The 15,186-nt window shown below is 46.4% G+C and overlaps 1 protein-coding gene across 3 annotated transcripts in view; it reads right to left on the bottom strand.

The window, feature by feature from the left end:
- CCDC47 (coiled-coil domain containing 47) overlaps window positions 1-15,186 on the bottom strand; it is a 273,202-nt gene that overhangs the window by 78,271 nt on the left and 179,745 nt on the right. For all 3 annotated transcript variants that reach the window (XM_069238027.1, XM_069238028.1, XM_069238029.1), the window contains exon 10: window positions 8,945-9,003. In XM_069238027.1, the coding sequence (XP_069094128.1) occupies window positions 8,945-9,003 (59 nt within the window). The remainder of the gene's footprint in view (window positions 1-8,944; window positions 9,004-15,186) is intronic.

Genomic DNA, 15,186 nt, shown 5'->3' with positions numbered 1-15,186 from the left:
TAGATCCGCAACTGTTGGTGCTGAAAGAAAGGTATTGATTTTAGCCCGCTGGGGTGGCACCTATTTAGGCACTGCACACGTCACATACAGGGCAGATGGCGACGATGCAGAGCCGTCAGCTCAGTGCAAGAGCAAGGGTTGTGACAATCCTATCATACGATGGAAAAGAGCAAGGATTTAATTTCACACAGAGCCCGGACAGTTCTCGGGCTGCATATGGATGTTTACGGACACCTCCCCTTTGAATGAAAAAATTGGGGGTTTCGATGGACCTTTTAACATAGGTTACCCAGAAACTTTTCCCTTGGATATAAGGATTGTTGCAAGCTTTGAATGTGTTACCCTGTAGGGTGTGAGGCTGTCATCTTAATACCCTCCGGTGTCTCCTTCGAATTTTCTGTCCGGATGATGACCCATTTCTAATTGATTTGCCTTTGTGGGTCGAAACGTAGACAATTTTCTGATGTGGACTGTTTGTAATTAGAATGTGGATTTGTCGAAACGTTGGAAATGAGTGTCTCGACAATCATCATGCTATCCCTTTGCAGTCACATGTAGATAGGATTGTACATATCACCAGTGCACTATTTATTTACTTAGTCACATCTGCACTACGCCGACACCGAACAGGAGCACCTTTAAAGAATAATAGCACTTTGAATTTCAATTTCTGAAATGAATATGCATTAAATGTATGAATAGTCCTAGACTGTGAGAAATGTTTTTAGGAAGGAAACCATTGCCGTGGAAGTCTAAGGCTACAGTTTCCTCATAGGGACCACGATCAATCTATTGTCTTACTACACCTGGGTTGCTGGGTTATGGGGTTTTATCAATTTTTCTAATACTGGAACTCAGATAGGCACAGGAGGAGGGGACAACACCGAATTCAAAGATGATCCCAAACAGAAGACCTGCCCCAGGATCAATGGCTTTTCAGACAGGAGGAACACCTCTCAAAAGGACTAATGTAAAAAGAACTTGTCAGGAGAACCCCAACAAAGAGGAAGAATCAGGAAAATTACATCAGAAGCTGGGTCCAGAATGGGATCTGGGCCAGTGTGAACCATGTGTCTTATGCAGCGCATCCTGAGGGCACCCTTGCCTTCAGAGTCTACAGAGAAGAATGCCTGAACCATACAGGACCCAGGACGATTCAGAGCTCGTACTAACCAGGGTGAAGCCACCGAACAGCAAGAAAACTGAAGTGGGGGTAAAGAAGGGAAACACACTTACAGCACATCAAAACCTTTTGAAAGAAAAAACTTCAGAGAAAAACAAATCAGAACTGTGAAGAAGAGTGTGAAAAAGGAGAACTGATGTCAGAGTGACAAGTTGCACCTTGATTCTGCACTTTGGTGTCATATCCAAGGAGGTACTGGAGTTGAGTTGGAGACATGGTGCTACCTGTCGGCATAAGGGAGCTATTACAAGTTTTCCAGATGCATCTAGAGGAGATTCATGATGTAGCTGGTGATTTTCTTTCCTGAGGACTGGGATCATACACTGGAACCTGGAACACTGTTGCTGTAAACACAGAATTGCATGTTGAAGTAAGAAACGGGACCACTGACTGACAGGAAGGCCAGCATTAGGCCCTACTGACAAATTTCTAACTGGAGGAAAACTCTAAGTGCTCAGTTACCAACGTTTATGAGATCCTTGCAGCCAAGCTTGACAGAATCACCAAGAGGTAATCCAGCATTGCCAGAAGTTGAAGAGTTGCACAGGTGCTTTGTAGAACATTATCTGTGCCAGACTTCCCAGGTAACACAGGGAGCCTGGTTATGTCTACATGAAACTCCACAATCTTCCTCTTCACCCTAAGTCAAAGGGTTGTGCCTGCTGGCTGCCCTGATCTGTAACAGTTTGGATCATCGGAGAGTGCTAATGATTCTAGAGTGATGCATATTTTTAGTAATGGATGAACATACACCCAAATGTCTACTGGGACTGGTTAAGTCTATTGGTCTTGAAGTTGCACCAAAAACCTTGAGTGCTCAATCAAAAAATATTCACTGACCCGCCTGACCTGGTAGGTAGTGCTCAAATGTTTGGTACCCCAGTGAATATTGCTGTGGGTGTGCTCTCTGTTTAATATCCAGGCCACCCTCAGAAACACTACAGACCAGATGAGACCCAACGGGTGCCTTCCCTCAACAACTCTGTCCACTGCACTACACCTGCATCTCAGCACCAGGTACCAATGTAACTGTTAGAATTGGCCTGTGGAACCCTGAACATCTCAATAATAGCAGGGGCATCTCTGCTCTTGCAATATAATGCACCCTGCCTTAGGGCTGTAAGGCCTGCTATAGGGGTGATTTACATATATTGCATGCAGTGTTAGGGGACATGACACACACTTTTATGTGCACCAACACACACAGCTTTCAATGGAAGTCTGCATGTGTTAGGTAAGGGGTCCCTGAGGGTGGAACAATACATGCTGCAGCCCTCGGGGACCCTCTTTGGCCCCCATGCTCCAGGTACCAGGGATACCGTTCACTAGGGACCTATAGAAGGCCAAAGGTATTGCCAACTGGGGAACAATTGCACTGTTTCAGGGAAAGAGACCTGGCAATAGTGACCTGGTTAGCAGGAGCCCAGTGCACTTTAAGTCAAAATTGTATCCAGGCAAAATTGGAGGGTGACCATGTCAAAAAACAAAAAAGGGGCACTTTCCTACAATGCTGCAATGTTATTCTATGAAGAACGAACAAAACCTGCATACAGCGACTTATGGGACCAATATCCTGGACTTAAGGTACGTATGGGGCAAGGTACAAGGCCACACCAACGGGTCACCTCGGGTGACAATGAGGCGGTCGGTTGAAGGGGTGCAGCTCAACGTCGGAGAGGTCTACGGGGATCCGTCCAGACACAAAGTTACTGCAGAGGTGGACTAAGAGTCCAGTCTGGGTGAACCACCAACAGGGTTTAAGTCTTCCGATAATTGGGGCATAGAGACCCCAGTGGTACTGTTCTCAATATGGAGCACTTGGGTGGAAAGGTGTTGTGGACTGTTGGGTTTACAGTCCCGGAGTTAGTCGTGGTGGAGGGGGCCCACAGAAATAGGCTGCAGGAGTAGACTGGGGATCCAGTCTGGCTGAACCAACAACTTAGTTTGGGTCTCACGAGCCTGGGTGTTCACAGGGACACCAGTGGTCCTCTTCTCCTTGGTCTGGGGCATCCGGGTGCAGAGATGCAGTGGACTGTCAAGTCACCGTAAGTGGTCTGGGTGAAGGGAGGTCTACATAAACAGGCTGCACACACCGCCTCGAAGTTCACAAAGGGCAAGCTTGAGTGGGCTTCGTCTCTGGAGGGCACGGGAACCACACTGGCACCCCGTTGACCCACAGTTTGGACTAGGTGGCTTGGGTGCAGTGGCACTGTCCGGGGTCTGCATTTTGGTGGGCCCGGTCCTCAGGGTCCTTTCTTTAGGTGCCTGCAGATGCAGGGAAGCCGCTCCTATGCTCCAAGGGAGTACTTCTTGTTGATTTGCGAAGCACTGGCAGCTCTCCTGGTCTATTGGATGTTGCAGTGGCAGGAAAGGTCAGTTATTCCTTGTGGTTCGGGTGCAGCAGACAGGCTAGCAGGGTTGCTGCCAAGTCCATTGTGCTCCTCAGTTCTTGGGATTAGCAGGCTTCTTGTCCACTCCTCCTTTTGTGTCAAGCAAAGATCTTATCTCCTGGTATTGAAGGGACCCCTAAATAATCAATTTAGGTGGTATTAAGGACAGTGAACAGTGGTAGCCAATGGGCTCCTTACCCTTGGAGTCAGTACACCTCCCTAGATGACCACTTCCTTTGGGGAGTGGGCATCACCCTGTCCCATAATTACTAATTCCACCACACACAAGATGGAGGAATTCCGAAGTCTCTGTTCATTTCAGGCTGGTCACCCAGGGGTATTCCAGTCTGCAAATTCAGCACACTTCTTGCATAGCTTTTTTTCTCGCCCGTACAGGTACCAAATGGTCCCTGTGGCCCGGGGCGGGGGGGAGGGCACCTCCCTTCTGAGGGAAGCCAGGTCTGCATGCCAAAGACGGTGGGCTTCATTGAAGCTCCACTGCCTTGGAATGCAGATTTGTGGGTCATCCTATTGGGAGGGGTTAACACCCCTACCAGAGCAGGCGTTGTATCTGACCTCCAGAGAGCAAAGGCTGTCACCCGGGGAGGGGGGTGTCAGAACTTCATCTAATGGTAGCAGGCGGGCTAAAACAAGTCAGTCAGCCCACCAGCAGTTTGTAGGTTTTCAGGAGGCACCTCAAAGGTGCCCTCTGGTTCATATATTAATAAATCCATCAATGGAATCAGTGAAGGTTTATTCATACGAGATGTTTGATACCAAACATCCCTAGTTTCAGTGAAGCCATCATAGGGAACTCGTATTGACCAGTGTCTACCACATGTATTTAAAATGGCTTCCCTGGTCATTTGGTTTGTATATGAATCAGCAAAGACATAGCAGGGGTGTATCTGCTCTTGCTGATATGTCCACACATGTAATATGATAGACCCTGCCTTAGGGGTATAATGCCTACTGTAGTGGGTGACATAAAAATATTACAGACAGTGTTTAGGGGAGATGGCACACAGGGTGTGTGCTGTGTCCTTACCTTGTCATGCAGCCTACAATGGCAGTATGGACAAGGTTGGTGCTGGGTTCCTTAGAGTGGCACAAGCTGTGCTGCAGCTCTTAGAAACCCTAGGCCATAGGTACCAGAGGTACCATTTACTGGGGACTTACAAAGGTGCTTATGGGGCCTGTCCACCTGGGGATCAAGGGACCAGGGTCTTGTTTTGGGGAAGAACACTTGCACTGGGGACCTGATTAGCAGGAACCCAGTGCACTTCAGTCAAAGATGCATCAAAAACCAGGCAACAAGTGGGAGTGTACTGCAACCAGAACCCAGCTTCCTACACTTATTATACCTATAAAGTGTATTCTTGCGTATTGGTTGTCTCTTTTCAGGTCAAAAGGCTAGCTCCTATCTCTTTACTCTGCCTACTGGGCTGCAGGCAAGTCATCTCCATTCCCTCTCTTTATAGGGCTCTTTGATCTGACGGGTCACTCTAATGAGATTTCATTTCTCTTTGGCCTTTGGTACAAAAAACAAAAAAACACAAAAACGAAAAAGCAGCCATACACAGGAGAGCTGATGGAAGATAGCAGACTATCCATTATTTAGAAGTTTTACAACTCATTCTTTAATCTATGGCTTGTCTGTTTTCTAATGGATAAGGATGGTCTGCTAAGAATCACCCACTCTCCTGTCTCTCACTTCCTGGTTCAGTCAAGTGCCCCTTATAATCTGTCACAAAAAAAGCAGCCAGTGGCAAAGCCATGAGGTCTTGCATTTGCGACCTATTGGCTTTGCCAAAGGTTTTTAGCTGAACTGCACCACATCTGTAATGCTCTGCCACAGCTGCGTGCACCCACAAAACAGGAAGGCGACTTTTTTTCAATCTAGTTACTGATCCGAGTTTGATGTGTAACTAAGAACAAAATAAAAGGTGCAATTTTTTTTTTGTAGAGCAGGTGGCCAGTGAAACACGCTTGAGGATAGGCGGAACAGCAAAGAAACATGGGGGAAGTTGTTTGAGGAGAATAATGAAGCAGAACGGGACAGGATGCAAAAGCCTAAGGAGAGGGCTGAAGGGGATGCAAAAACTGCAGGGGAAGAGTGGGCAGGAGCAAAAGCATCAAGGGGCCTGGAGGAAAACAACACCGAGGGCACAGATGGGGAAAAGCACACAGACCAGTATAAGAGAAAGGAGGGTGGGAAGAATCAGTCGGGCAACAGAGAGCAACAAGGAGTGCAGAGTGAGACGTAGATGAGGGAAACAGCTAAAAAAAAAAAAAAATACACACATGCTCTAATGGAGTAGAAATAAAGTAAGTAATGGAAGCAGTGATTCCAACCAATCAAACTATAAAGAGTCAATGCCACGTGGGAGGGACAAACACAAAATAGTCAATCTGGGACACGTAAAGAAGCAGGCAAATGAGAGTGACAAGGAAAGCCAACCGATGTTAATTATTGGGCAGGCTCCAAGCCCCTTTATGTTTGAGGTAAGCCACAATATGCCGTGCAACAGACAACGCATGTGCTGACTAGTAGGCATGACCTTTCAAAAAGCATGTCTGCCTAAGTTTAATCATTTCAGAGCTGTTCATCTCCCTGCAACTTTATTTTTCGCTGATGCTTACTCTGCTGCTGTTTGGAGAGCTCCTGTTTCTTCCTCAATTTCCCCTTAGACTGGATTTTCATCTTTAGACTGATCTGCAGAGCTCCAGTCATTAGCTCTCTCCTCTGCACCTTGCTGTCCTATTTATGTAAGGTGTGCCAAAATCCATCCTCTTTTAGCCTGGTCTCACCAGGACCTCTGCCTTTTTCTCTTTAACTTTTCTTCACTTAGATATCCTACATGCGGCTAGTCTGCTTAGCACTCTTTTCTTTCAGAGGAAACTGTCTTATCAGGTGCTTAAGACTGTCAAGTAGGATGTTTCCATGCACTTTTTCCTTCTCTATATTTAGTCCTGCACCTGCAGGACAGCCCATTTTTACTTATGGCAACATTTATTATAAAATAATTCTCCATTACACCAAAGTTTATAAAAAGAACAATCATGATTAGTTCAATGAATAACAACTTGCAAAATTGGTCCATTGCAGGTGCCAGCCCACACCCCAGAACCCAGATGGCACTATGTGTTGCTGTCTAGCTGTGCCTCAAGCTATTTTTAGTGTGAGATTAAGAAGACTTCATTATTTAAAGACAGGCTTAGGAGCTTCTGCCAGCAGAAAACAATATGAACTGGTGCTTCTGAACCTCCTTGTTCAGGAAGCCTTGTACCAATTTTGTGGCAAACATCCTTATCACACACACAAACCAACCGTCAGCCTTAAACTCTGATTCTGCTATGAATTTTCTGATTACCCATTGACTGCCTCAAAGATCTACTGATACAACGCATTTTGCTCTGTTTTCTGGGTTTTAATACAGGCTCTAACAGTGCTCTGCCTTTTTTTGGTAATTTGTACTTCCTAAAGAATTATTTTGAAACACATTCTGACCCATGTCAACTCTTGATATGCAAGTTTTCCATGTTTATTAGGATGCCGTGTACATGTGATTAAATATTAAATGTATTCCTTAAACGAAGTTTTAACCAATTGGTTCTTATTCTGTTTCATTTTTTAAAGACAAACACTTTAAGAATTTAAAGACAATTTAGTAAGTAGATTCATTATGCAGAAGAGAATAACTGAAGTTTCCTTTTTGAATTACACGTGCTCTGGGGTTTTCAATTTGGACCTATATATTCAAGCTCTGCATTTAACAGATTAGTTATCAGTCCAGAAAGAAGAGTAGGAAAAATGCAATAACAAAGTCACTAACCATCTTCACAGAATTTATGAATCTAGAGGAAATACAGCCAACCTTGGAACACAGGAATGCTGAGGGATCCATTGAGGACAATGGAGTAGCACCGGGCTTCTAAAGACTGGTAAAAGCCTGGAGCATCATCATTTCAATGTTTGTCGTTAACAGCAGCAGTTGTGAACAAGGCCTCACTCACTCGTTCTCTGCAAGGCCTTTGTTTTACTAACTATAGCAATCTTGGGGCGGAATGTTCTAAAATATCTTTGTAGCCCACCATAACGGGACTATACCGCATTGCTGTTTAATGCTTGAGTAGGCCTTTAATGGCTAGTATAGCACCCAAGAGGCTGGAAAGCGATATTAGTGTCCGTGTAACTACATGTATTGAAGGACACACTGTCTACTTCTAACAAGTGCACTGCATTCCTTATAGTGATAAGGCCACGATCTTCTGTCTAGAAAGGGGCTGCTTCACTAAAACGTTGCTTCATCTTTTTAACTTGGCTTTCCTGTGCATAGTTGATCTTCCCAGCAGCCTTCTCCAATTTCCCCTATTCTTTCACTACTTTATCTTGCTTTCGTCCAGGAATCTTCTCTGCCTTGTTCCCCTGTCAAGCACTTACTGTCAAGGGGCTTCTTACCCCATACCACAGAAAAACTAGCTCTGATACCTACAGCGGATTTGTCTAGACTCGTAAAAAAAAAGAAAAAACTGTAAATTAACACTGGCCATCCTTTCCAGTTAAAAAAAGATTGAGGAGAAGAAGCATGGTAGAAAGTAAATGTACTGATCTCTCAAATCAGTAACCTTGAAATTCCCTTGCATAAAGCCAGTATTAGACAGGGTGAAAAGAGGGTTCAGACATTCGACAACAACTTAGAAATGGATCTGAAAATTATTAGTGATGAAGGCAATGTTTTAATCAAAGAACCGCCAGGACAAGTTAGAAAGTAAAATTCAAAATAAAGACATTATGGTGGATTTCAGTGGGACACAAACTGAACTACTCACATATGAAATAATTCACTGAATGGATACATTAATGACACTGCCTTGATTTCTATACTAGTTATTTCTGAAAACGTGCCTTGAAATTTCAACTATATGACTAGGTCTACTACACTGGAAAACAAAGATGTTTGTATTTTTAAAAGCCACCATACTCTTTGCAGTTTTACAGACCGCAAGCTTCTCTTATAAACAAAAAACATGAGGGTGATAAAGAATGGGACTCCTGCGATTAAAATAGAGATTGGACGGCGGACTGAAAAGTGAATGACTACTAATAAGTGGCCAATGGGGTAAATACAGGCTGCACACCAATGGAGAAAGAGAGAGAGAGAGAAAGAGAGAGAAAGAGAGAGAAAGAGCATGCTATGTGCACCTAACTCTCTTTCCTGAACATCTCAAACGAATTATATTGCCTATGAAAAAAAAAAAAAACACGAGGCCGACAAGTATATTTTTCATCTTCCAGGAGAATCACATGTTGCTTTCTTGATTTGAATAAACAAAAGGCTTCAGGTGGGGATACGTGCACTGTTCTTACCATTAAATGTAAACAGCAGTGTTCTCTTTGTGTCGGGTAACTTCAAAGGCTGACCCTCCCTGTCAAAACACAAAGTAGATTATCCAAATGATCAAACTAAGTGCAGCAACTACAGAACATTTTATTATGCTGCGCGCACACACACACTTCCCTTGGTTTTCAAAACAATGGCAATACAACGTTGGCACCCTTTGAGCTCACAAGGTCACTGTAAGTAGCCAGTATTCAATTTACAGGCAAAAGTCACTACAATGACACCAGTTAGGTAGGGGCAACGTCAACATGGACTGACAAGCTGGCATAACGATTGATATCTCCCCTCAGTACTTGTGCTCACGGCATTCACCACAAAAACTATGTAGTAAAAAAACACAACCCCAGTTAAAGATTCTCAAGTATAATTGTAGGAAACCTGGTTCTGGTTGCAGTACACCCCCACTTTTTGCTTCGTTTTTGATGCAACTATGACTGAAGTGCACTGGGTTCCTGCTAACCAGGTCCCCAGTGCCAGAGTTTCTTCCCCAAAACAAGACACCTTTTCACTCGATCCCAGAGTGACCAGTTCCTTTAGCATGTCTGTAGGTCCCTAGTAAATGGTGCCTCTGGTACCTAGGGCAGGGGTACTAAAGAGGATCCCCCAAGAGTAGCAGCACATATTGTGCCACTTCAAGGGACCCAGGACCAAACTCATACAGACTGGCACAGCAGGCTGGGCGGCAAGGCACTGCAAATAGTGAACACACAACATGCCATGTCCCCTAACACCGCCTGTAGTACTTACAATTCACTCCTACAGCAGGCCTTACAGCCCTAAGGCAGGGTGCATTAGATTACAGGTGAGGGCATATCTGCATAAGCAGATATGCCCCTATTATCTCTTTGTTGATTCTTAGACATAGTAAGTGAAAAGGGAAGCCATTTTAGATACATGTGCCGACACTGGTCACTACGAGTTCCACCGCTACATGATGGCTTCACTGAAAATAGGGACGTTTAGTATCAAACATCTCATGTTAACAAACCCGCACTTATTCCAGTGATGGATTTATTAATACATGTACCCAGAGGGCATCTTAGACGTGCCCTCTGAAAACCTACCAACTGCTGGTGGGCTGACTGAATAGTTTCCACCAGTCTGCCACCAACAGACGAGTTTGATGATGTACGAAAGTGCCCCTTTTCGACATACTCAACCCCACTTTTGGCCTGGTATGCGATGCAATTTTGGCTGAAAGTGCACTTGGTTCCTGCTAACCAGGTCCCCAGTACCAGATCTGCAATTGTTCCCTGATTGGCAATACCCTTGCTCCCCCTTTAAGTCCCTAGTAAATGCCACCCCTGGTCCCTAGGCCATAGGTACCAAATAGGGTTCACAAAGACTGCAGCATGTGTTGTGCCAATCTCAGGGACCTCACACAAGGCACATGCAGACTGCCATTGTAGTGTGGAGCAGCTAAAAGTAAAAACACAACATGACACTGCATGAAATATATGTAAGTCACTCCTACAGCAGGCCTTACAGCCCTAAAGCAAGGTGCATTATATTACACGTGAGGGCATATCTGGATGAGCAGATATGCCCCTGCTATGTCTTTGTCAGTTCTTAGAATTCTTAGTGAACAGGGAAGTCATTTTAACTACATGTGCTTGACTCTGGTCACTACGAGTTCCCCAACTACACGATGGCTTCACTGAAAATAGGGATGTTTGGTAACAAACATCTGTTATTAAGAAACTCACACTGATGCCAGTGATGGATTTATTAATACATGCACCCAGGGGGCACCTTTGAGGTGCCCTCTGAAAACCTACCAGCTACCAGTGAGCGGACTGACTAGTTTTAGCCAGCCTGCCACCACTAAAAAGCATTCTGACCATCAAGTGTGAGAGCCTTTGCTCTCAGGCGGCCAGAAACAAAATCTGCCCTGGGAGGTTTTTACACACTCGACCCAAAAGGATTACCTGCAAAACTGCATTCCAAAGCAGGGGGCTTCAAAGAAGCAAACTTTTTTTGGTATGCAGATCTGGCTGCATTTAAAGGAGAGATACTGAGCCCCCTGCCGCAGGGCCCATTTGGCACCTGGACAGGCAGGAACTTTAGTATTCAGAGAGGTGGGTCTGCCCCTGGGTCAGTCCCACCCCGAAGGAGTGCAGCCTGATATAGACACAACATTTAGAAATCTGCCATCTTGCTGTTGGAAGATTTAGGAACTCTGGGACAGGGTTATGGCCACTTACCACAGGAAGTTGTTGTATAGGGGGTGTAGTGACCCCAGAGGTAATAGTCCATTGGCTACTACCCTACACTCCCAAACAAACCCAAAATTCATTATTTAGGGGAGCCTCTGGTACCAAGAAATAAGATTCCTGCTGACCTACGAAGGACACTGGAGAGCCGCAAAAGAAAAAAACTGAGGAAGAAGCACCTGCTTTGGCCCCAGGCCTGCCAGCCGGTCTGCTATTCCCGCCGATTTGTGCCAAAGTGGACACGTCCTGCAAGCTGCTGTGCCTCCAAAAGCCTGGGAGGTCTCCCTGCCTTCAGGAAAGGCCCAGGAACTCTGGAGTAGCGAAGCTGCTTCCCTGCATCATACAGGCAACCCAAGTGACCGGAGAGGGCTCTGGACCACAAAAACCAGACACTGGAAAGCACCTCTGCACCAATGCCGCCAAGCCCGAGCTGAAGTGGGCCAATGGTGCCAGCGAGGTCTCCGGGCCCTCCAGAGACAGAGCCCACCTTGGACTTGACCGCTGTGGACTCCCAGGCACTGCTGCAGCCTCTGCTCGCAGGCCCCCCTCAACTGCAAGTGCTCCCGGTGGAGAAAACCCAACGCCCCAGGGCGCCTCTGCACCTGTCACCCCTGGTCCATGGAGAAGAGCACCTCAGGTGTCCCCAAGCATCTCAAGACTTGAACCCACTTGTTGGTTCTCCTCGACTAGACTCCCAGTCCAAACAGGCAGCTTCTTTTCAACAGGACTGATCCCCGTTGACTGATATTGGCCACCCAACACTGTACTGCACCTCTGCACCCAGCCGCCTGGTGTGACCTGTTGGTTTGGCCTTGACCCTTGCCCAATACTTACCTTAAGTCCAGGAGATTGGTCCCGTAAGTCACGATGCCTGAATGCAGTACTTGTTCATCCTCTATAGGATAACATTGCTGCTTCTGAAAAAAGCACTGTTGACTTTTGAAACCTGAAAGTATTTTTCTTTAAAAACGTACTTATCTGATCGTATTGATTCTGGTGCCTAAAATATATAAAGATACCTGTTATTTTTGTGAATTATGTGGATCTCCTTATTGAGTTGTGTGTCATTTATTGACAATGTATTTGCAGATACGCCTAAGGCTGTGCTACCGCAGGACCCTCTAAAATAGCAATTTGGGATTGCTAGAGTAAGCCCCTGTACACTAATAAGGGAACCGCTGGACTCATTGCACAATATATCTCATTCTGATATATCATACAAGGAGCCAACCTCCTACAAAGGGTACTAAAGAGGATGCCCTAAGAGTTGCAGCACAGCTCGTGCCGCTCTAAAAGGGACCCAGCACCAAACTCATACAGAGTGCCACTGCAGGCTGCATGACAAGGTGCTCCAGAAAATGTGAAAACATGACATGGCACACTCATGTGTCACGTCCCCTAACACTGCTTGTAATAGTTGTAAGTCACTTCTACAGCAGGCCATACAGCCCTAAGGCAGGGTGCATAACATTACAGGTTAGGGCATATCTACATGAGCAAATATGCCCCTACTATGTCTTTGTCGATTCTTAGACATATTAAGTAAACAGGGAAGCCATTTTAAATACATGTGCTGGACACTGGTCAATACGAGTTCCCCAGCTGCATCATGGCTTCACTGAAAATAAGGATGTTTGGTACCAAACATATCATATTAATAAACCCTCTGATTCTGTTGATGGATTTCTTAATAAATGCACCCAGAGTGCACCTTATAGGTGCCCCTGAAACCATACCAACTGCTTGTGGGCTGACTGACTAGTTTCTACTAGTCTGCCACCAACAGACGAGTTTCTGAGCCCACCAAGGGTGAAAGCCTTTGCTCTCAGATGGTCAGGAACAAAGCCTGCTCTGGCAGGGGTGTTAACACACCCCCTCCCAAATCTGCATTTCCAGGCAGGGAAGCTTCAAAGAAGCCCACCGCCCTTGGTATGCAGATCTGTCTTCCCTCAGAAGGGAGCTGCCGACCCCTCCTACCTCAGGGCACATTTGCACCTGGACCGGCGGGAACATTAGCTATGCAGGAGGCGTGTTGCATTTACAGGCTGGACACACCTCTAGGGTGACCAGCCTGAAATGAACACAGCGTTGGGAATTTCACTATCTCGTGTGTGGTGGAATTAGGAATTCGGGGACAGAGTGATGCCCACTCCCCAAAGGAAGTGGTCATCTAGTGGGCATAGTGACCCCAGGGCTAAGTAGCCCATTGGCTACTACCCTTAACACCCCTAAATTGAGTATTTAGGTGGCCCCCTGATACCAGGACCTCAGATTCCTGCTGTTTTACGAAGAAGGACACCCAAGAGTAAGGCTGGGTGAAACTTGCAGAGTTATACTCTGTGGAATTCTGCGGAGTTGCCTAAAAACTCAGAGGGATTCCATGGAGTTCAGTGAGCAGCGGTAATCGGGTATGACAAATGCCTCCAAAAGCCTGGGAGGGCTGACTGCCTCTAACAAATACCCAGTAACTCCTGTGGAGCAGCAGAGCTGCTTCCGTTTATCTTGCAGGCACCTCCCAAGAGACCTACGAGGACTCAAGACTGCTGAAAACCTGACACCTGATAGCGCCACTGCACCCACTTCCTAGCCCAAGTTTTGGTGAGTCTACGGTGCCAGCGTGGTCCCCTGGCCCTCCAGAGACAAAGGCCACCTCAGACCTGCCCACTGTGGACTTACGGTCGCCACCTGCAGCCTCTGTTCACAGCTCCCCCTCAAACGTGAGTGTTCCTGGTGGAGAAAACCCAACACCTTAAGACACCTATGCACACTTTGTCCCAGCCTGTGGAGAAGATGACCTAACGTGTCCCTACATCACAGAGCATTGTGAAAGGTGAGTTCACACCTACAGCCTCTTTGTAACTTAACCGATCCCCATTGACTAACATTACTGCACCTCTACACCCAACCGCCCCACTGCCGCCTGGTGTGACCTGTTGGTGTGGCCATGGACCTTGCCCCATACCTACCTTAGGTCCAGGAGACTGGTCCCCTAAGTTGCTGTACTATACCTGAATGCAATATTTGTTTTTCCTCCATAGGATAACATTGCCTCATCTGAAAATTGCACTGTTGATGTTTAAAACTTAAAAGTATTTCTCTTGCAAACAATACTTAACTGATCATATTGATTCTGGTGCCCAAAAAGGAGATCCACACCAATTTATAAAAAGAGCAAGTATCTTCATATATGTTTAGGCATCAGTGAAAAATCGTTCAGGCAAGTATGTTTTTAAATAGGAATTCTTGTCAGTTTAAAAAGCGGACAGTGCAATTTCTGAGTTCTGCAATCCTATGGGAGGAAAAACAAGTTCTGCCAACAGGTAGAGTACAGCTACTTTCAAAACCAATCGCCTAGGGTTAAGGTGAGTAGTGGGCAAAGTCCAAGGCAGCTTCCACAGTACTCCCTCAGCAGCACAGAGGCGACTGGGTGCCCAGTGAGTTCCTATGGAGCTGGGTCACTGTGAAAAGAGGCAGCAGGCTAAGACTGGTCATCCTGTTTGGGTGAGCCACCGAATGGGCTTAGGTCTTACGATGCTCGGGGACATAGGGACACCAGTGGTCCTCTTCTCCTCGGTCTTGGACCGTCGGGTGTCCATCACCGGTGGCGGTTGAGGGGGGGCCCACAGAACAGGGTACAGGCGTGGACTAGGCACCCAGTCCGGGTAGGCTCAAGTCTCACGAGACGCAGAGACACAGTGGCCCTCTTCTCCTTGGTCCACTGCATCCGGGTGCTGATGTGCAGTGGATCGCCAGGATTACCGTCACCGAAGGCAGTAGCGGTTAAGGGAGGACTGCACAAAGAGGCTGCAGGTGTCGGTGTGAGGGTCACAGTGGGGAAACTCACAATGAACTTTCTCTCTGGAGAGGCTGGGGACCAAGCTAGCACCTTTGGCCCACTTCAACAAGGGCTGGGGGGGCTCCGGTGAAATGGTGCTGTCTGGCAGCAGTTTTGGTGGTCTGGAATCCTCTTTGGTGGTTCTTGGGTGCCTGCAAGG

This window comes from Pleurodeles waltl, chromosome 6, assembly GCF_031143425.1.
Source record: "Pleurodeles waltl isolate 20211129_DDA chromosome 6, aPleWal1.hap1.20221129, whole genome shotgun sequence".
Taxonomy (NCBI): domain Eukaryota; kingdom Metazoa; phylum Chordata; class Amphibia; order Caudata; family Salamandridae; genus Pleurodeles; species Pleurodeles waltl.
The sequence above is the reverse complement of the archived record's forward strand: the minus strand, read 5'-3'. Positions and strand labels throughout refer to the sequence as shown.